General features: G+C 36.5%; 1 protein-coding gene across 5 annotated transcripts in view; it reads right to left on the bottom strand.

The window, feature by feature from the left end:
- Wdr49 (WD repeat domain 49) overlaps positions 1–23,330 on the bottom strand; it is a 145,498-nt gene that overhangs the window by 67,476 nt on the left and 54,692 nt on the right. For 4 of the 5 annotated variants that reach the window (XM_048814360.1, XM_048814365.1, XM_048814362.1 and 1 more), the window contains exons 8-9: positions 11,767–12,000; positions 1,460–1,624 (exon numbers count right to left, since the gene is read on the bottom strand). In XM_048814360.1, the coding sequence (XP_048670317.1) occupies positions 1,460–1,624; positions 11,767–12,000 (399 nt within the window). The remainder of the gene's footprint in view (positions 1–1,459; positions 1,625–11,766; positions 12,001–23,330) is intronic. The other variant, XM_048814363.1, reaches the window with a different exon arrangement.

Here is a 23,330-nt window from a genome sequence, read left to right as displayed (position 1 = left end):
TTACCCATGTTATTTTCTTTTTCTCTAAACATGACTAAAATAATTCACACAAGTAAATATTGCAAAGATCTGTATGTCCCAGGTCCTACTAATTATCTGGGATAATTTTATCTGCATCTACAAGTTCTGCCTTACCCTAGACAATAGTCAGTTACTTTCCAAGATAAGGGTATATGGGACCTAATCTACTTGCATCCTTATTGAGTTCAATCTCATACCACAGGACTGGAAAATGAGAAATTGCTAAAACCATTTTGCCTACACCACAATCTAACACTCCAGTTCCATTTATTTCTGTTTTATTTCACCTAAGTTATTGGGATTGAGATTATTTGGTACCATTGTACATCTTACCATCTCCTGCAATCTTATTGTCTTTCCTTAAACCCAAGTTCCCAGTTCTTGCTTATTCCTTTATCCTTTCCAGAACCAAGTTCTGCTGATTTTCTAGAGATTCTCCCCCTGAAGCCACCATAGTAATGGTTGCCAGCCTGGAATCCCCGTTATTTCTGGGATATTCTAACTACATATCCAACAGGCTCTAGTGACCCTGCCCAACAGCTTATCTGAATGTGTCACACACCTATCATGGCATCCCTTTCATAGACTGCCATGGGAGGTGGTCTACAATCTTTCTGACCCCAGTTATTATGGTTTGAGGACCATTCAGTATTTATTCAAGAAACTGCCTTCTGTTTCCTCTAAGTGTGACAAGCCATTTCCACTCACACCAGCATGATTCTCTGCGCTGAAGAAAGCAGAGAAGAGTCACTGATGGGCATGATTTAACATAGCAAGCATCTAGCTTTGCACAAAAATAAGATCATTTTGCAAAGTAAAATATCACCTTCCTCCCAAAATAAATGAATAGCAGTTACAAATAAGAAAATTGTAAGCAATAAAATAGTGTCAGTTTAGGATGGATACTAAATGAGATGATGATTTTTTTCTACTATCCTTTTCTACTCTCCCGTTTTTTATAAAACAAAAATGTAAATTATTAAGTAGAATCACTTTATATACTTATTTTCTGAAAAAATCTGCATCTGTGCCATTTTTAAAAGTTTACTTAAGTTGCCCTAATTTCTTATTTTATAAACTTAGGAAAAAGAAGCCTAGAGACATTAGCTGAAGCATGTGAAAATTATTCAGGTCTCTTATTCCCCAAAGTAGTCCCTTATCCAGTACACTGAAAAAGGCTTTCTGAAATAAGCAAGCCAAGTTGTGTCTTTATTCTAAATAATTTATTCAGAAAAGTCATTTATTCATTTTTCCACAGAGGTTTATTTTCCTAGCAGCTTTTCTGTGAGATAGTTTAAGTTATTTAGCTCTCATCTTGTCCCATGGTTCTTCTTGCAGGGCCAAAAAGGCAAAAACGAGTGAATCTGTAGCTGCATCTCCTCTCACAGAATTTTAGCCTTCTCATATCTGGATAGAAAAAGCATCCTTGGGTTCGCACCTTTACAGTACCATCTGTGCTGCCAGTCAAAAGCCGTGTCTCATTTGCATCGAGGGCCATAGTGCTGATTTCTGCATTGCCATGGCAACCAGTAAACTGTTTGATTTTCTGCCCAGTGTCTATCATCCAGAAGGAAACAGTAGATCCCGCATCAGAGCTGATTACCTAAGAGAAAATAACATTGTATGGGCATTAAATATAGACCCAGGGCCAACCATATTTTATCTCAATAAAAAATATCTAGCCAATGCATTTCCACTACCAAGATCCCCCAACAGTTAGAGACATTTTTGTAATGCATTTTATTTCTTTATGTTAAGCTGATAGCATTTCAATTTCTAAGCCACTACTGAGGTAATGAAGTCATGATCCTTTTTATCAGAGAAGATAGGAATCTGCTTCCTTTACCCACGACTCAGTGCAGTGTCTAGAGGCCATCCAGAAATCAAACCCTACCACAAATAAACTTATAAATCTTTTACATTTAGATAAGAAAGCTGATTTTACCAGTTATGGTGCACTGACACTATTTACTACGTGAAAGGAAATATTTTATTATGTATCAGCTTCCATTTAGGATTCTGAATAGTACTTCCAGCTATTCTGGGAAAAAGTTAATTTCAACAAATTACAAGAGCTATTGCTTTTTATGCCACGAGTCCCTTGATTTTTTTTCTCAAGGCAGTATATATACATATATTTACGGCTAAACACAATTATTGTTGTTTACTAAAAATAAACATCACAAGTTAAATATAAATCTGCATATATATTTCAAAAGGAGTGCAAAACAGGATTATATACAGTAGTCCAAAATAAGACATTTTATAGTAGCAAGTAGACGGCTAATTTCAGGTCTAAGTATTTAGGCACCTTTTTAAGTAGATTTATTGGTTAAAACCTCCTAGCTAATATAGCTTTCGAAACCCAAATAATAAAAATAAAAAATAACAAACACATAAATGTGTAGGTAGGAAGTTGTCTAAAGCAATAGCTAGACTTAGAGAAAACAATTTTTTTTTCTGCTTAAGTCTTGATTAACATTGCAACCATTTATTTTTTAGCACTCCCTGGGTTATTTCAATGTGCAGGCTGAGATCATAACTACTGATCTAGATGGAGACACAAGCAAGAAACATGTCAATTCCAAGCAATGCTGCAAGTGTAAAGGTATCCACCCTTGGGTGCTGCAGGTACACAGAAAAGAAAACCCAAAAATACACTTACTGAAGTGGGAGATGGGGATGTAGGAAGTGGAGGTGAGAGGGGTATGTCAGGATTCACACAGAAGGTTATAATTGATGTGGAATTGAGTTAGACATATATATTTATTGAGTAACAGCCCTTTACATTGGTTATTTTAAAATTTTACAAAAAAAATTTTTCACCAAAAACTCTGCAAAATAATATTATGATTGTCATTTTACCGATGTTGACGTGGAGATTGCAGTGAGCTAAGTAGTGCTTCTGAGCTTTAATAACCAGGTTTGACAGCCTGAGCAAGTACCATGTCATAAAATCTATCTTTATTCCAGCTTAGAATCTATCCCAGGTTATTAAGAGACTGTTTGAAAGAGAAGGGGGCTTAAAAAATATTCCAAGCATGAGAAATAATGAAAAGTTCAATGAAGCACAAGCGCAAAACATTTGGAATAATAAAGACAGTGGGATAGCAGAGAAGGAGGCAAGCTGGAGATCAGATTTTAGAAATCCCTAATAAGAAGTTCCAGGAAATACTGAGTAATGTATAAAGTTGACTTTACTTGGCAAGGGTCTGAACCTTTCCTTGATTATCAGTGAGGTCTATAATTAACATAAAAGATTAAAAGCAATTTTAGTGAAGTATGGTACAGAATACTTTTTGTTGGTTTCTTTGTGAAGATAAACAGTAGTTTGGAGAAATTGGATTTTCAGAAAGACCATTTGGAGTCTCTGTCATAATTCAGGTAAAAGATTCTCACCTAACCCACTAGTTCCAGAGGTAGAAAAGAGAGGAGAGATTGAAAAATGGGGTCTTTACCAATGTTTATGCCAAAAAAAAGAAATGATCATCAGTGTATGATCTCTACTAGACCTTTTTTTCTGAAATTACAACTCTGATGAGACAGTTTCTTAAATTATTTAAAATTATATTGTTACTACACATTATCTCTCAGAGAAATCAAAAGTACATTAAATACTTAATTGCTATTACTATGGTATAATTTCTAGGATGGACAACCTGGATCTTTCCAAAAAAAAAGTGTCCTAACACCTTAATTATCATTCCCAATAGCTAATTGTGTTCCAGTTTGACTTGGTCTGTGCAATATGTTCAGTAGGTAAGAGTACAGGGATGTTCTTCCAGGATGTCTAGGTCTGACAGTTAGTGGTCTCACCAACTACTGGTCAACCTTGAGATTAAGGTCAAGCACAAGGCCTCAGTGTCCTCATCTGTAAGCCAGTGATAATCATGGCAACCAGTTCAAAACATTATTTTGAAGTTTAAATAAACTAAGATCTATAAATCACTTAACATAATGTGTGGCACGTCTGTCAATAAGCCATAAAATTTGGCTAGTATTACTATTCTATCTAAGTTTTATTTGTCTGACCTCTTATTTAGATTCATATCACTTTGCATATCCAAATCAATTGAAGAAAAAAATATCTTGCCTTTTCTAACCATGACAGTGAACGTGGACAGTTAAAACTTTGGAAACCAGATTTTAGATATACATTGAAATTTCAAATTTATATCGTACTTATGAATTTCTCACATAATTGATTAGGAATTTAGATCATATTTATTAAAGACAAATCCATGAAAACATGATTTTCTAAGCATAAGTGAAAATTTTTAATAAGTGTCTTTTAAAAAAAACATTTAAAGTTTGCAAAGAACCTTATTTTTATCCAAAAAGCATTTTTTTATAAGGTAGGCATTTTAGCACTAAAAGATGGAGATCTCCTAAAAGAAACAAAGAGACCAAAATAACATTTTTTTAAAAAGCCGTTTTCTGAGGAAAGACTTGCTTACTTGTTGACAGTCTGACCTCATCCACATTACAAACCATCGAATCATACGCCGCACCACTCTTCCCTAATGTAGACATTTGATCAGAAATTAGTAATGTTCACTTTTGCTCCTTTGCACTCTCCCTCTTGCCCACCTGGCTGAGCCCCAGCACACCATTCATCAGTTTCCATCACCTTTCCCTGCCCATTTAACAATTTCTCATGAAATCAGAATCAACAGTGACAACACCGCACAGCCAGTCTGATTTCATCTTATGGCAATCTGCCTTCCAGTGCTATCTGCAGGAAAACAGTATGTCGAAACTGACTGTGTCACAAACATACGACTAGCATTAACCAGAATCTACTCTAACTATGACAATACTGGAATATAAGAATAACAATGCTGATGAAAAAGCTTTCAAAGTTTATCGCGAGAGGAGTACATCAATTGTCACTTGGCAGATGAAGAATGTGGTTTGACTCCAGAATGGTAAGGATTTTTTTTTTAAACAAACCATTTTTATTAAGGTACTAATATTGGCAACACACTTACACACCACCTTTTGATAATACTAGATCTCTATGGGTTCGCAGTTCATCATTCTTGGATGTCTCTTATCAGACTAAATCTCAGAAAGTGAGGATGGGACCCTGACAATCAGCAGAGCAGAAGTGGCAGTGTCCTCATAACTGTACTCTGGTGCAAATGAGTGTCATGAGCAGATCGTTGCTCTGTTGGGAACACACCTGACTGAATAGCTGTTTAGGAATTCCAGAGTCCTTTCTGTCTCTCTCACTGAAGCTGTCACAGATAATCAGACAATTTCAAGAGATGTGAAGCTGTATCTGTGTCACCTAATTGTCTTCTTATGAATCCCAAAACAATGGGCATGTTAGTTGTCTTTTACATGCATCTCAAGTCCTAGGTCTAAGAAAGAGCAGGAATCAAAAATTTCAGCAGCTGAAGCTATTGACTATCAGGCGATAGGGATGTTTGATTTAATTTTTGTTTATAATTTTATTATTTGAGTCAGTGCTATTTACATTCTCATCACATAAAGCAGGTGACTTCTTGTATTTTCATTTCGTATCAAATCTTCAGAAGGTTAATCTCAGTGAGTAAGGAGAAGAGAACAAGGATAATATCTCAGAGTACTGACACAAAGAATTCAAATATATTAAGGCAGTCATTCTCCATTTATGAATCTTGTTATTAGATTTTACATCTTCCTCAATTAACTTGTAATTTTCTCTTTCAAATTCATTCCTTGGATTTATTGAACGCTTGTAATGTTCAAGGTTCTGGATCTAAGCACTGGGGATCCAGCCATGAACTATTCTGCCCTTTTATTTTGTGGAGAGAGAGAAGAGATGCAGCCAGATAAGAAAAAAAGGAAAAGAAAAAGAAAAAAAATAGCACATATTAAAATATAAAGTTTGGTGGTGAAAAATGTTACAGAGAAAAACATGGCTCAAGAGAAAAAAGAGAGCATTGTGGGTAAGGGCAAAATTAGGGGCTAGGTGAAGGCCTCCCTGAGGAATCATTGAAGAAAGATAACTAAGATGAAGGAATGAGCCATGAAGATAGATACCACAGTAAAAGAGCTCCAGGTGAAGGAGACAGCAATGCAAAGCCCTGTGTGGGTGTCCTTAGCATGTCCACAGAGCAGAGCAGCAAGGAGGTCCAAAGGCCTAGCAGAGAAAGGGATTGAGGAGCCACTGACTGTCACCACCTATGGTCAAAGTACAGGAATTCAAAACACAAAGCCCCAGGTTACATTTGTGTAAAAAACCTTTAAATGATATATATTAAATATTAAGAATTTTTTGAGTATTATATAGACATTCAAAATAATATGTATAAAAGAGTATATATGTTCACTTTTATAGGAATGGAATAGCCCTTGAAAGTCATTCATGGAACTCATAAAACTGGATGCTTACAGGGAAAGAAATGAGTAGGTAGATACAAGGGGATAAAGGGACATTTTCACCATAAATCTTTTGTCCTTTTGAATATTCTAACATGTAAATGCCTGTTACTTCCAAATGAATTACATTAAATAAATGAACAAACAAGTGTGTGTGTGTGTGTGTACATACATGTGTGTGTATTTTAATGTAATCAACCAAATTAGTATGTTTCTTATGCTTCCATCAAGTGATCAGAGCACATAGCTTCAGGATTGATAGGGAACCAATTAGAGCTTTAACCTGGCCAATGGCAAAAAGCTATATTAACTGCAGCAATGTCACTCCAGCCCAGCAATAAGTCAGGAAAGGAGGAAATTTTCATTAGTGTTCATCCAATTCTGTGCAAAAGAGAAATTTATTGACTTTGCCTTAAATACAAATACTAAACAGATATACTGCGTTATAAGTAGAGGTAAATTTCTCTCAAGGATAGCCTCATCCCTTTCCTAAGATTTTATAATTCCCAAGGGAACTAGCAATTGAATTATCTGGATCATCAAATACCTCAATTTCCCAAAAAGAACAAAGGACATGGGTCCCCTCTTTAAAGAATGATTTAGCCTTAGGTTTCCTGTGACAGGGAGAGAGTCAATCCTCAAAACAACAGCACTACTCTGAACAAAATGAAGAGGGTCTAGTCTTCAAATCTGCAAACATTCCATGCTAGATTATGGGAACCCCATCAAGAATCTCAGGAATTCTGCTGGAAGAAGCCACCTGGCCACAATCTGACAAGTCTCTTTAAAAGGTAACCATATGGGGCTGGGGCTGTAGATCAGTGGAGCAGTGGAGTACTGGCCTTGCATTGCAAGACAGTGGGTTCAATCCTCAGCACCACAGAAAAATAAATAAATAAAAATATAACAACAACAGCAACAAAAAAGATGACTACATATACTCTTAGGGGTTGGATAATATGGTAAAATTCTGGAAGGTAGTTTGTATATCAAACTATCTAATAGGCACATCCTTTAATCTAGAAGTATATTCTAGGAATTTATGCTACAGAGATAAAGTCATGAGTGTGAATGTATGTATACAAAAAATTTCATAAGAAAAAAGTATTCATAAAAAGGAAATGGGTCAGTAAATTATGATACAAAGAGATACTGTACTGCCTTTCAAAAATGATGAATTAGATCTATGTTTAAGCACAAGGAACTATAATATTCCAATATATTATTGAATAAAAAGTTACAGAACCATATTTATGTAATAAAAAGCCTATGCACAGAGATTTTAGAACTTGCTGATGAAACCTCAGCAATATTTAGTTCCTTATTTGAGCTTTGCTACATTGTTTTAATTTCTTACATGTATGTGTATATATAAAAAATATATATATACATAATATTATATATATAAAATGTTTCACATATAATGTGAAACTTATTTTTCACATAAATAGTAAATACAATTTCTGCTAAGATTTGGTAACACTTAAATATCTAGCTTGACTACGTATGTGTCCAAGATGCAAAACAAACTGAAACATTACCTGTTTTATAAAAGCATGTAAATCTACATCATTATAATGAAGAACTTAGTCATAACACAGAAAGTTTACCTATTGCACTTTAGGTGATATATAGAATTACATTTCATGAATTTTCTTAATATTTATGAATTTTTAATAAAAACTTCATTTAAGAAATCACTGTAAAGATGGTTCATTAGAATGGCCTCCAAAATTAATTCCTTCAAAAAAGTCCATTCCAGGGACTCCTCATCTAGTCCCAATTTGTTCTGCTGGTAGCTGAGAGGACTACAAGCTACAACCAGTTCCATTTAAAAGGGTTTGTGTGACTTAACACACTTGCTTAGGTTAGGAGGTGAGGAAACCAAAAGGCAAGAAGATAAAGAGAAGTCACAGGAATGTGCCAAGCCGCTTTCACAGAAGGATTACGTGAACTTCCCCCACTGAAGTCCAAATGTAATGAAATGATAATGAAATGTGGGCAACATGTTGAAATGACAGCAGAAGAGAAGGTTTTCATTAAATTCAGACAAAAGGGAAAGCTTTCAATAATGATGCCAAACCAGATATCCAAAGAGCAGGAGCCAGGACTGAAAAGGCACAGGTGCCTGGTAAATGTGCAATGTGAAATTGCAATAATCAACCAAATCTAGCCATTGAGCATCTATTTTGTACTCAGAACAGTGTTAGGAGATGTAAGAAAATAAGTGGAAGTGGAAAAAGTGGAAGACAAGTTCTTTTCCTTATGCCACAAACATGGGAAGAGACAAAAATAAAAGATTAAGTGTTTGAGGAAACAACTAGATACATGAGTAATGCTCAGAAAGCAAGGAGGCAAGAATGACTGGGGATGTCTCTGGAGAAGACCAAAGCTCATCTTTGCAACTGCATGTCCACAAGAAGCAACTGCAATGGCCAAGAAGAGAAGGTCTCACCTCGAGGAACATTCGTGAGAGAAGCAGGGCTAGGACCCACACAACACATGATTAAAACAAATATTAAAAAATCCCAACAAGTTAATAAGAAAAAAAAGATGTAAAGCAGCAAAATTCACCCTACTATGACCAAAGGAGCTGGTAGAACCAGGACCAGGACAGTTTCCAAGTGACCAGTGGCCAGCCCTAGCAAGGCGATGCCGGAAAGGCACATTGCCATTATTATTCCCACACCCATAGAAGAAGATATTTTTAAAAGCCAGTACACTGAAGATCAGTCAGATTAAGGGGTCTGCCCAGAACTCCAACTCCCACCTCTCTAGCTTAGCAATGCTCTAAACTTTTAGTCTTAGGTTCACTTTGCATTCTCAAAAATTACTAAAGAATTCAAAATTGAATTTTCATTTGGGGGGGATGTGTATATATGTAAATATAGTCTATATGTGTACATATATAGTAGATAATGCATATGCACGTATGTATATATTCATCACATTACAAATTTGAACTGATTGTGAAAACACAAGAATACAAAAACACATATTCCCTAAGCCGTCAGAGGAATGATGTGATCATGTATCATGCAGCCTCTAGAAAACTCCACTGTATACCCCTACGAAAACAAGAGAATCCCTATTATGATGAAAATGTTTTGACCTCTCAGATTCTCCCAGAGGATCTGAGTGTCCCAGGGGTCCACAGTCATAGTATGCGAATTGTTATCTAAATCTCAAGTCTATGCTTAATTTTCGGAGACCAGATGGTGGTCTGTCCAGTGAAGGACCTTCACAACCTGGCCCTGATCTCCCTTGACTGCCTCAACTCCAACAACCTTTGCCGTAAACTCCCCCAAATAGCAAAGCCAACCTCAGAAAAGGCACTGTGAGTACTCAAATCTCTTTGCAGGCACTCCTGTTGTGCCTTCTACCTGGGATGACCTCCTTCTCCTCCTAGAGACTCCCACTCCAGCTCTCAGGACTGAAATGTCATCCACCGCACTGCAGCCCAAAGAGAAGTAATCATTTTTTGCCAACAGCACTTTGCTTTTACCTGTGCTTCATTTCGCCGCCTTCAGTTGTTTCCTGGTCAGTCAATAGTATGTCTGCCTCTCTTTCTTAATGAGCACCTGCCCAGCAGTGAGCCCTGGGGGGAGGATCTGGACCTGCCCTTAAAAAGCTGAGTCTCCCTGAGCTACTGGGGCAAAGAAATGAGGTTTATTAATATTTAATTCTTCATGTCTAGCACCGGAAAGTGGTTCAAAACTACTTATTTGCTTTGTCTTATGCCTTTAAAATGGGTTATTATTGGTGATAGGACTGTGAGTGGTACTCTATTCTGCATTACATTCTTATAAATATAATAATGTTAAAGCATTGATAGCTTAGCCACATGTAGAAAACACTGGTATGTGTGGTATACAGCTGTATGTGTTCTATATACACATCAAGGCTTTAAGTTATTTAAGCCATTAACAGCAACAAGTAGAGCTGTCCTCAAATGTACAATGATACTTTCTACATCATCTGCCATATGCACATTTTTTTTTGGTCACCTGTAACTCACATATATTTGTATTACTTTGGTTCTATCTTCGCTTCCCTGGTGAAAGATTTCAGATCTTCTTTGTGTCCCATTTCCTGACTTCCTCATGGAACATATCTCATTTTATGGCCATGCAACATAGGAGCTTAACATTATAAGCAAACCTAGCTTTTAACTTTGCAGATCTCAATTAACAGAATATTCTCTTGGAAACAAACACATCTCTCTCTCTCTCTCTCTCTCTCTCTCTCTCTCTCTCTCTCTCTCAGCGGCCACCAGGGAGCCAAATTAGCTGGTTGCCTTCATAAAGTTCAGCAAAACATTTGCAGGGGAATGTTTCCCTGCAGATGGAATTCAAAATGGATAGTTCTGTAAAGGATTTTTATCTCCTAGAAGAACCAGAAAAACAGAACATTTGAAGTAGTGACATGACACAGTAGTCATTACTAACAAAGGGCTTTCCACCCCTTGTGCAAAATCTGAACTACTCATTTCTGCGTGAACACAGAAGCTTCCACAGAAGGGAAAAGAAAGAATGGGTTGGACTTATTGTTTAATTGGCCGCAAGCTGGAGACTTGCTTTTCTGCTTGACTCATGCTGTGCTATTACCATCAGCCCAAGGTAATCATTTCAGCAGACTAACCTCCACTGGTTGCTGCCCCCTCCACAAGACCCACAGGCTGTCTCCTACCCAGCTCTGCAGGTTTCCCAGCTGGACCTCCCTGTCCTCTAAGAAGGGCCGTGGTCTGAGTGGCATCTCTGCTCCGGGGGAGCCAGGCTTCTTCATTGAGATGCAGGTAGCGCTCCCCATAAGCAAGGGCTGCAGAGCATCATTAAAGTGGTGGGGAGACAAACAACACTCGCGCTGCATACCAAGTGCCATCCCATTTAACTGAATCATTTTATTATGAATACATTCTGGGCTGCCACTGTGAGCCACTGGTGTAAAATACGCTGGCAAAATGGATCTTTGCTAATTACGTTTCATGCATATTTCAGAACTTTACACTGGGATACGGGAGGATGGTGCTCATAAAAGGGAATTTTACAAGCAGGTTCACTTGCATTTGGCTCAAGATTCAAACTAACTGGTAACAAAGATAAGTTCAATTACTTTACACATTGTGTTTGTTTTAGCTGGAATGTTATCATTCCTTGTAACTCTATCAGTGCTGCTATAGTCACTGGCGGAAAATGAAATCCCTCTTCTAATTCACCTGGGCACACATTATAGCAGAAGAGTACATGATCGCTAAATCATTTCCTCTCCACATTTGTTTTTGCTAGATTTGTCTTCAGTGTGAAGTTAGGATGAATTAAGGAAATGAGTGGCTGGTCTTGGAGAGGTGCTAGGAGAGAGGGCAGGAAGCATGGTTACCTGCTTCAGGAGCGAATTGTAAAGAATGCAAGTGACTGGTTTCTGGTGGCTTCTCACTCTGTTGTTGGCTTCACTCTCCATGGCCAGCAATGCTAACTGGTTATTAAATGAGATGAAAAGTCGTCCATAGGCTTCATCAAAGTGGAAGAGGCATCTGAAGTCCTGACTTTTGGGGAAAGAACAGGCTATTCTCTGGATGGACAGCTGGTGCTGAATATCCCAGAGTCTCAAAACCTGGATGAAAAGGGATAAGATCCTATGAATAGGTCAAAGATAATTCTAATTTTTTAACCAATCTCTTTTTAGCTCACTCTACACCCGAGGCATACAGTTATTTCCTCCACAGTACTATAATTGGTTCCTACTTCTGTCACAGCACATATTATTTTGTGCTTCAGTTGCCTGTTGAAATATCTACTAAACAGTAAACTCCTCTAAGGAAGGGATTGTTTTATCCCAGTCCCTGAAACATGGCTTGGCCTGGAGCATGTGCTTATAGGAGGTAAAATAGCGCTCTCCTAAAGATGTCTGTGTCCTAACTTCCAGAATATATGAATATGTTATTTTATAAAGCAAAAATAATTTTACAGATGTGATTAGATTAATAACTTTAAGGTGAGGAGATTATCCTGGATTATTTGGGTAAATACAATGTAATCAACGGTCTTTAAATGTGTAAGAGAGAGGCAGAAAAAGAGATCAGCATGATACAGCACAAGGACTCTGCCTAGATTTGTTGGCTATGAAGATGGAGAATGGGAGCCATGATCCAAGAAAGCTATCAAACCATGAAAGTATATTTTCCCTACAGCCTCCAGAAAAGATCACAGTTCTGCTGACACCTTGATTTTAGCCCAGCAATAGCCATGTTAGAAATCTAACCTAAAGAATACAAAAATACTATAAATTAGTGTTGTTTCAAGACAATGAATTTATAGTCAATTGTATTCATGGAAAATGAATATAATTATTTCTCTCTCTATGTATTTAGATATCCATGCATTTTTTGGTGAAATATAATAAATGGCATTAAATGAAATCAAGTTCAAATAAACCAGATATTAGGGTCTTATACAAACATGATCAATGGATCAATGGATAGTAGAGGACAGACACTGAATGCCTGCTCAGAAGAAAGGCTGCTTTAAATTCAACAGATGTTAAATAACCATTTTTCCTATATTTTGAGTCTCTTAAAGTTCCCTTTATTCCCTTAAGGTAAGTCACACTAAGTTTTTCACAGAAGAAAACTAAAGGAGCAGGTTTGGGACACTAGTATGAGGTTATCAGTAATGGTACCAAATTATCATAGGCTAAAGAGGGGGAAAGAGTCAAAATAAATAGTAAAAAATCCCTCCAAAAGGGGTTAGCAGGCAAGTTCTAGGGTCAGACTTGTGGTTTTAACCTTACTACTGGTCCCTTACTTTAGGGTGACCTCTAGCAAGTTTTTTTTTACTCTCTGACTTTTTAATGCAGTGCTATAAGAATTGAATGGGAGCCCATGTTCATGTTTTAGCATGAAAACTATACTGTAATAACTGTTTAATGGTGCTTTTTATTGTTATACTTATTTTATTATTATTTTTTCATTATACAAATATTTGAACCAAAGAGCGGAAAAGATTTATTCAAATAAACTATACTACCCAATGTGAGAATCAATTTTGAACAGAAAGATAGCTTCTGTTTAAATGAGTATTATTTCATAAAACAGGCAACTAACAAGAGTTTTTAATCTATTTCAAATCATACACTACTTTGGGAAAAAAAAAATCGGTTGAAAATGATAGCTCTATCCCCCTGACCGAATACTGATACCCAGGTTAACGTTAATTTATATATAACTTCTTTGGGTACACAACCACACCCCTCACATACATATCGGTAGGTCCTGGTATTCAAGATAGGAGCTCCCACAGTAATTGTTTTAGCCTATTTTGCATTGCTGTGACCAAAAAACCTGAGTAGGACAACTTAGAAGAAGAAAATTTATTTGGGGCTCACAAATTCAGAGGTCTCAATTCATAGAAGGTCAACTCCATTGATCTGAGCCCAAGATGAGGCAGAACATCATGGGGGGAAAGGACACAGTAGAGGAGAGCTGTTTAGATCATGGCTGGAGCTCAAGGTCATAGTGAGGTCAGGGAGCAGAGGGTGTGGGGGAAGGGTCCTGTGGAGAAAATACAGGGAATGCGTCCTCTGATCCACCTCCTCCAGCCACACCACACCTGCCTGGAGTAGTTACTACCCAGTCATTTAGTTTCAATATTTCAAATAGTTTCAGTATTTTCCAAAAGTTCAGTCCAAGTTTCATCTGAGACTCAGAGCAAACTCTTTGCTGTGAGCTCCTATAAAATCAAAAGCAAGTTATATATATTCAACACACAGGGGCATTAAGTAAACATTCCCATTCTAAAAAGGAAGGAAAAGGGAGGGCACAGAAAGAAAGGATGGGACCTACCAAAACCAAGCTAGTCAAAGATGTCCCAGAACTCCACATACAGTATCTAAGACATATGGCCGTGAGAAGTTATTTCCAAAGGGTTTGGACAGACCCACTGCATTTAATGTTTGTAACACACGTGTGCTTTCTTTTAGCTTGGCTATCTTCAGAGCCAGCAGCTTTTCTTGGCAGACAGTCCAAATTGCCAGTATCTTTTAATTCCTGGGGTCTCCATTTCAACTTGGGCTTCACCCTCACAACGTCACACATGGTCCTCTCAGAAGCAACCTCCCAGGATTTTGACCCCACTATACTTTGCCTGCTCTCCCAAGCTTTCCTTTGAAATTCAGGTGGAAGTCTTCATGACCCCTTAAATTTGGCATCCTGTATTCCTACAGAATCAGCACCATGTCGATTATGCCATTAAGGTCTGCTGCCAGCTCACATGATACCTGGGCTCCCTGGAATCATGGCTGCAGGGGCCCCTGAGTGACTGCATGGATCAATATGGTGAAACAACTTCCTAGACCGCTCCCCGCCATGTGAGTAAGGCACCCCCAATATGTCTTCTCAAAAGGAATTTTCCTTCTACATCCTTGAGTTCTCAAGAGTGTGGTCTTACAAATTCCTGAGATACCCTCAAGGCATCTTTCCTTTTATCTCTGTGTAAAGTACTTAGCATTTCTTTAGGACTGTAATCTCTTCAATAAGCACAGCTCTATTGGCCCCAGCTTTACCTGCACTCTTCCAGTCAAACTGAAAATTTTGAAAATCCTTTAGCTCTGCTTTCTTCTCCCAATTCTCACAAGAAACTAGCTTAAAGCTGCCAAAAATATGCAAGCCACTGACTAAACACTATGATGCCTTGAAATTTTCTCTGCCTGATTAATTACTCCATCACTTTTAAATTCAGTCTCACATAGTCTCAGGACATGGGCAAAATGTAACCAGCTTCTTTGTCAGAACACAGCATGAGTGGCCTCTAGTTCAATTCCCAAGAGAGTCCTCATTTCTCTCTGAAACAAGAGCACAGCCCCCAGTCCAACCAGCATTCTAGTTTTCTGAGCTCCCACTAGAATCACCCGTTAAACTCTGCTTACAACAGTTTGAAATCTGCATTTCCAAAGTTTCCCAAATACTCCCACAAACCATTTCCAAAGGATTCTGAAACACATGGTCAGGTGAGTCACAGCGACTACCCCACTTCTACAGAATCAATTTCTGTTTTAGTGAGTTTCTGCATCACTGACCAAAATATCCACAAGAACAATTTTGAGGAGAAAAAGTTAATTTGGGGATCAGTGTATCAGAGGTCTTAGTCCAATGGGACTGAAGTGGATGGCCAACTCCATTGGTTTAGACCCAAGGTAAGGCAGCACAACATAGAAGAAGAGCCCAGTCCAGGAAAGTTGCTCAGCTCATGGTGGTGTCAGGAAGCAGACAGAGAGAGAAAGAGAGGGAGGGACCACAGGAAAGATGCACCCTTTCAGGGCATGCCCCCAGTGACCCCTCTCCTCCAGTCATGACTCCATGCCTATAGTTACCACCAAATAGGATGGACAGATTAAGTTACAGCTTTCATAAATCTAATTCTTTAACCTCTAAATATTCCTGCATGAACAGGAACTTTTGAGAGACATCTCATATCCAAACCATAATAGTAATTTATAAATATGGTCATCCAAGGAATCTCTTCTATCTTTTGATTCTATTCTATTTTTTTCACCTCTACTTAACTCTCCTCTTAAACCTCTTCTCCAGAATAAATGATCCCGGTCTCTTCAGCCATCTTAATATCAGTTTACAGATTTCACATCTTCCATCATGGTAGCCTCTAGATTCTCTCTGGCTTCATTTTTGTTCCCACTTTCTCTGCAGGGAAGAGTAGTGATGCAGACTTGTTTACTTTTAAAATCCATGGTAAGGATGTGTTCTTTGTATAAAATCAAATAGCACCAGAGGGCTTTTAACCCAACCTTATCTCTACCCTAAGTCTCACTTCTTGGAGACAGTCTTCTTTAACTCTTCCAAGGTTATGATTTTCTCCATAATAACACTAACAAATATCATCATGTATATATGTATGTATAGAAGGGGTGTGTGTGTGTGTGTGTGTGTGTGTTGTCCTTAGAAAAACAGTTATACTCTTTTTCATATCCCTCCGTTCCCACGCTGAATATTTTAAGATTATAATTGGTTATTATAATTTTAAATAAAGTACTTATAATTGTTGCACCACTAATTTAAGACATTATCTCTGAGTACCTCAGGGATCTCAAGGATCTGTTTTTAAGAAAATTGCCCAGAACCGAGCCAATATTTCAAGTGAGTTTTTTGTTTGTTTGGAGGTGGGGTGTACCAGGGATGGGACTCAGAGGCACTTGACTACTGAGACACATCCCCAGCCCTATTTTGTATTTTATTTAGAGGCAGGGTCTCATTGAGTTGCTTAGCACCTTGCTATTGCTGAAGCTGGCTTTGACCTCGCTATCCTCCTGTCTCAGCCTCCTGAGGTGCTGGGATACAGGTATGCACCAACACACTCTGTTCAAGTGAGTTTTAACCATTACAGAGGATATGACTTTTTCAAAGCACCATAATATTGCATTGGCTAGTAAGCCATTTCATCCTGATTTACAATTGCCTTGAGGTTCTGATTGGCCAAAGCTCTAGATTTTATTCTCATGAACAAATAAGCTAGCCAGATATCTAACATCCTGCCTTTAAAATCAGTATGAAGGTTTCTGAAAAGACTAGGAATGAAACAATTATATAACCCAGTTATACTACTCCTTGGTGTTTCTCAAGTGTTAAAGTCAGCATGCCTATAGGGACATACCAATACCCATGTTTTTAGCAGTGAAATTTATAATATTGAAGTTAAGAAACTATCTTAGCTGTCCATGCATGAAAATGTGATATATATATATATATATATATATATATATATATATATGAATTTTATTTACTCATAAAGAAAAACAAAATTATGTCCTTTGCAGGAAAATGGGTGAAAGTAGAGAACATCATGTTAAGTGAAAAAAGCCAATTCAGAAAGTCAAAAGTTATGTGTTTTCTTTCACATGTGAAAGCTAGAGACAAAAGGAATGAGCCAGGGTGGGGAGGTGAGAGAGGGGTTGCTCTTGAATATAGAAAGGAGACCAAAGAATAGAGAAAGGGGGTCAGAGGGAGAAAAGAAAGGAGGGAAAAGGGAGAAACTGGGGAATAAAATTGACCAAATTATGTTGTGTACATGTACAAATATATCACAATGAATTTCATTATTAGGTAAATTTATAATGTGCCAGTAACTAAATCTTATTTTTTGAAATAAGATTAGGAATTTTCCTAGTTTTAATTCAGGATTGCAATATGACAGTATCATTTTGAATCAAATTCAATTATATTGACAATTCTTGCTTGGTTTTTCCAAATATACCACAGGACACAGCAAATGCTGAATAATTTCTTTTTTAATTTGTTAAAATTATGGCTAAGTCACTATTTTTTTATTCAGTTTATTGATGTAAACATTAGTTAGGATAGATCCAAGAATGTAGCACTAAAACAAACAAAATTTACTTTCACATAGTTATTCAACCAGTTCAAGATTTCATATAATCCACAATGAAGTTTTATGGGGTGTTATGGTTTAAATGTGAGGTGTCCCCCAAAAGTCCACGTGAGATCATGCAAGAAGACTGGGAGGAGAAATGATTGGGTTATTACCTTAACCAAAGCAGTGAATTGATCCCTGAAGGGATTAACTGAGTGGTAACTGGAGACAGGTGGGGTGTGGCTAGAGGAAGTGGTTCATTGGGGGCGTGGCTTTGGGGCATATATTTGTATCTGGCAAGTGGAGATCTCTCTCTTTCCTTCCTTCTCTTTCATCATCATGTGAGCCACGTTCCTCTGCCATGATGTTCAGCCTCACCTTGAGACCCGAGGAATAGACTCTGCTATCTACAAATTGAGCCCTCTAAAACCATGAGCCCTTAAATAAACTTTTCCTCCTCTACAGTTGTTTGATCGGGTCCTTTTAGTCATAGTGACAAAAATGCTGACTAAAACATGGGGCTTCTTCAAATATCTTACAGAAATATTGTGCTTCCTATATATAATAATCCATTTCTCTACCAGCCCTTATCCAATGAGGTTTATCCTGATTCCTGTACAACAAACAGGATTACCAGTCCCTCTAATGCCAAAAATATATATTTATAAAGAAAAATTGGTTTTCTTGGCACAAATATTTTATTAAAGAACTTGTCCTGTTTTTTTTTTTCATTGCTTAAAAAAATTGTTTTAATTTAAAATGTCTGGCAGCACCCCAAGAAATCTTTATCTCAAAAATATAAATTCTATAAGAACAAAGACTTATAAATAAATATACTTCAAGGTGCTATAAATATAAGTAGAACTACTAAACTGTTCTTCTGAATGCTATATCCATAAGATTAGAAGATTCTATATCAGTCTCAAATACTTACATTCTTAACAATATTATTCAAAATTCTGTCTTGTTTGGTATGGGACCCCTCCTAAGAAATAGAAACTAACTTCATGTCAGCATAATAATCTGGGGTATAGATGAGTATAGTTTAAGAGTAGCTCAATAGTATCAGTAGACTATAATTTTACCAGAATCAACTTCCATTTTATTTTCAAGTAATTTGTATTGGCTTTAATATTTCATTGGCATTTAGTCAAGTAAATTAAACTAAAAATTAAAAATATATGAACTATGACCTCTCTGTTCTACAACAGGTAACTTCTTGCTATTAGCAATTAAAACTAGAACTATTTTCATTGGAATGTGTAAATTAATTAATTTTCCTTAAAATTAATTCATATCATTCTTCTATGACATCCTAAAGTCTCTCCATTACTAATCCCATTAAGTCAACCTTCCATCATTAATTCAAAAGTTTTGTCTCTTCTGAGAGTCAAACAACAAGGTTGATATGATGGCATCAATGCTTAAAACAATGTTCCAAGGCTGAGAAGGTAGCTCTGTGGTAGAGTGCTTGCCTAAGGTCAGTCCCCATTACTAAAAAAAAAAAAAAAAAAAAACTAGCATACTTTTAGAAATTATGTGATCATGTGTGATCTACCATATATTTTTCGGTTTTCCAAATACTACAATATTCTATACCAGTGGTTCTTAAACTTGATATTAAAAATAATCTGCAGTGCTTTAGAAAACACCTATGCTTGGGCCCCCATCCCAGACCAATTAAATCAGAGTCTCTGAGGATGGGGCTCAGACATTAGTATTTTTAAAGTTACTTTCCCCTGGTCTTTCCTTTGTATTAAACATTTAACTGCTCTACTTGGTTTTAAGGTCAATGCTAATCTCCTTGAGTAAGAAATCTTTCTCTCAGCTTAATTTGTAAAATCACATGCCTTGGCTTTAAACCAGATAATTCTACTCCTCTTTCCTAATCAGTCTATATCCTTTTAATCACACAAAAGAACTCATATTACTTCAGTTTTATTAATCAAGCCCTTTGACAAAATGTCACTTAGACATCTAATTATTATTTGAAAATCATGGGTTCTACCCAACTTTTACAAGTTCGGAAAGGACCATATTTAATATCAATTTTCATTCTAAATCTTCTAAATGTGTTTTTTTTAATTCTTAGTAGGAAAAAGAGATTGACAAACTCCTAAGCTTAAAAACTACAAGTGAATAATGGTTCTTTTTAATTTTTATTTTCCACAAATCTTCACTAAACTGTGCTGCATCTACTTACATCAGGATCTTGCGATGTCTGTTAAAACTCAGACTTACCAAGTCAGGTCCTTGAAAAGGGCATATTTAGGGGTTCTCCACTTCATGTCCTCTTTTACATTATCAGAACAGATTCCTATGCTCATGGTTTTATATTAAGGCAAAATTTAGATTTTTCAACTAATAATGACATTTTTCTGCATAATCTTTATCCTATTTCAATATTAACCTTTTAATGATGAAGGATTATAAGCAAACACTATATTATTTACACAACAAGAACTAGACACTAATGTACTGAGGCTGCATGTACCTGGATGCCATTTTAATACTGCTCAGTTTGTCAGCTTAGGTATATGATTTTGCCGTCCATTTCTTTACCTTTCTGATAAAGAGGCCCTGCCAGCTCTGAGATTCTGCCAATTCTGTCTGGAATGTAGTGAAATTGCTCAATCCATTATCTAAATATTTCAAAATAACAACAATTCAAATAAATTCAGAAGGGTGTGTTGTGAAGATTGAATTTTAGAGATGTAGGACAGCAGCATGTTTGCAGTGTAGCTCTGCTGCAGAATCCTCTGCTCCCTCCAGAGACAGAATCTCCATTATTCACCCAGGCATCATAAAATTATAAGAAATAAATAAAATAACATTAATTTGGGGTTACAAATATTACATTTATAAAAGGGTAACTTAATAGATAAATAGGGGCATGAATAGATGTAAGTACGGATAGAGATCTGTTTTCAGTGCACTTTAAAAAACAAAATCCTGTCTGGAGATGCGGCTCAGTGATAAAGGACTTGCCTAGCATGCATGATGCCCTAGGTTCCATCCCCAGGACCTCACACATAAATCAACATTATTTACAGACTGACAACATATCAAGTTTAATCAAAAGTAGTTAGAATACCAAAAAAAAAAAAGATTCATAGTTTCTTAATAATGACATAAAAGTGAAGGAGAAGCAGGAAATAGATTCACTGGCTCTATTGACAGGAGACTTGCTTGGTTTCATCAAACATTTACTAACTCCTGCCATTCTGTAAGAGACAAATATAAAATGATGATAAGAAAAAAAGAGAAAGAGACAGAAGGGTGTGCGTGAATTGCAAGAGGATTTTGAGAACAGCAGTTCAGCAACCCAGCTCTCCAGGAGTAATCCACAGAACTGGATCACCCACTTGCAGATAATAGGATAACAGGAACTGAAGGTACTGGCTGTCCTGAATACACTGTTATGTATCAACAAATCTATTTATTCAGAAGTTAAGCCTTTCAGTAATCCACAAAAACATAATCAGTAAATACTTAAAGGCAATTTTGTTTGACTGGATATATATTAGCAGAATTCTACTACATAGCTCAACTAATGTTTTTACCTCAAGTCACAGAACAGTTCTTCCTTTAAATTATGTCCCAAGTTTTCAATTTTGTAAGTATTTCAATAAAATTAACAAAGGCTTATTAAAATGGGTGAGAAATCATAATCTAGAGTTGAGATATCTTTTATGAACATTAAGAATGAAAATTCAGATTGCCCTATAAATAGGATACAAGGACAATATCTTTTATGTATATAAAAGTATCTTTTATATATAAAGTTATCCTATAAATGGGATATTTGGCAAGTATAATATCTGGGAAAATGGGATAAAAAGGATTGAGAAAAATTTTTATGACTCTCCCACCCCAAGGAATGTCATCAAATTTAGAATACTAGTCTGAAATTAAAATCTTCTCCTCTGCTATTTATCTTTCAACATTACCATGACTATTTTCTTTTCTTTATTTTCTTTGTACTTCTTTTCTCACTCAGATCAAGAAATGAAAGCTGTATATCTCTAAGACTCAATTTATATTATGTCTGTTGTGTATTCCACCACTGAACTGGAAAAAGTCAAAATATTTCCTAAAGCTATGAATTGTTCGACAGAAATCACATTGATTTCTCAGTTCCAATTTGACAATAAATTTAATAATGCCAACATTTCATTTCAGGGTATTTTGTTTCTCATAAATTAAATTGATTCTTTGCCATTATAATTATTCATATGGCATCTAAAATAGTAGCAGAAATGATCCCATTTTTTAAAAGATTCTTCAATTTTTCTTTTCAAAATCACAGTTCCATTTTTAAATATAAATCTTAAGTTCTCTCTTTTTACTCCCTTAGTTCTAACAATCTTGAAAGAAAAAAAAGTCAATAGTTTGAACTAAGAACTTTTATTCAATTATCATTGAAAACTAGGTGTTTGTAAAGTGCCTTTCCACCTCAAAGAAACACAGCTCTGAATAAAACATAATATCTGCTTCCTTGTTAGGCCTTCAGGGAGTGGAGACCATCTCCATGAGTCCAAAAGAAGAAAGAAAAAAGCAACAAACTTAAAATGGGAACAGTGAAGAGTAGGCTTAAAGGAAGGACCTTTAACCAGTAGCCAAGCCTGCGTGGGATTGGCAGGATGTGGGTCCTCAAGTAGGGATAACTGGGCAGGAGACAGTGAAGCCAGGAACAGCAATTTCCCATGTTTCCACTGAGTAGAAACAAACATACATCTATCTGTGAAACAGGCATATAATTTGGTTTTCAAAATGCCTACCCATCAACAATGATAAAAAGTAAGGTAACAATAAAAGACAACCAAGTATCCGTGAGGGAGAATTGCCAGTACAGCAGACATCAGATTTAGATATCAAGGACTCCAGGTATAAGAATTATTAGTAAAAAAGTATGATTAAGTTTAAAGGTAAAGAGCTAAAAGTCAGAGTCCTCAAAATGAATGAACAGCAAAAGACTATCAAAAGTTATCATATAGCTCTAAATCAACCCATTAGAGGAAAAATTTAGTAAAAATTAAGAATGAGGGACTGGGGTTATGGTTCAGCAGTAGAGAGCTTGCCTAACACATGTGAGGTCCTGGGTTCGATCCTCAGCACCACACAAACATAAATAAATAAAATAAAGGTATTGTGTCCCTCTACAACTAAAAAATATACATTTTTTAAAATTAAGAATGAGAGGTATTAGTTATGTGCAATGTGGACACACTGCCTTTAGAAACACCTCACTCAGGTCAAGAATATAAGAACACCTCAGAAAATATGAACAAAAACCTGAACAAAGAAATGGGTGGGAATACACAATGCTTTCTTTTTTTTTTTTTAATGTTTTATTGTTGGCTGTTCAAAACATTACATAGTTCTTGATATATCATATTTCACACTTTGATTCAAGTGGGTTATGAGCTCCCATTTTTACCCCATATACAGATTGCAGAATCACATCAGTTACACATCCATTGATTTACATATTGCCATACTAGTGTCTGTTGTGTTCTGCTGCCTTTCCTATCCTCTACTATCCCCCCTCCCCTCCCCTCCCCT

The sequence above is a fragment of the Marmota marmota genome, unplaced genomic scaffold, assembly GCF_001458135.2.
Source record: "Marmota marmota marmota unplaced genomic scaffold, marMar, whole genome shotgun sequence".
In the NCBI taxonomy this organism is placed as follows: Eukaryota; Metazoa; Chordata; class Mammalia; order Rodentia; family Sciuridae; genus Marmota; species Marmota marmota.
The sequence above is the reverse complement of the archived record's forward strand: the minus strand, read 5'-3'. Positions and strand labels throughout refer to the sequence as shown.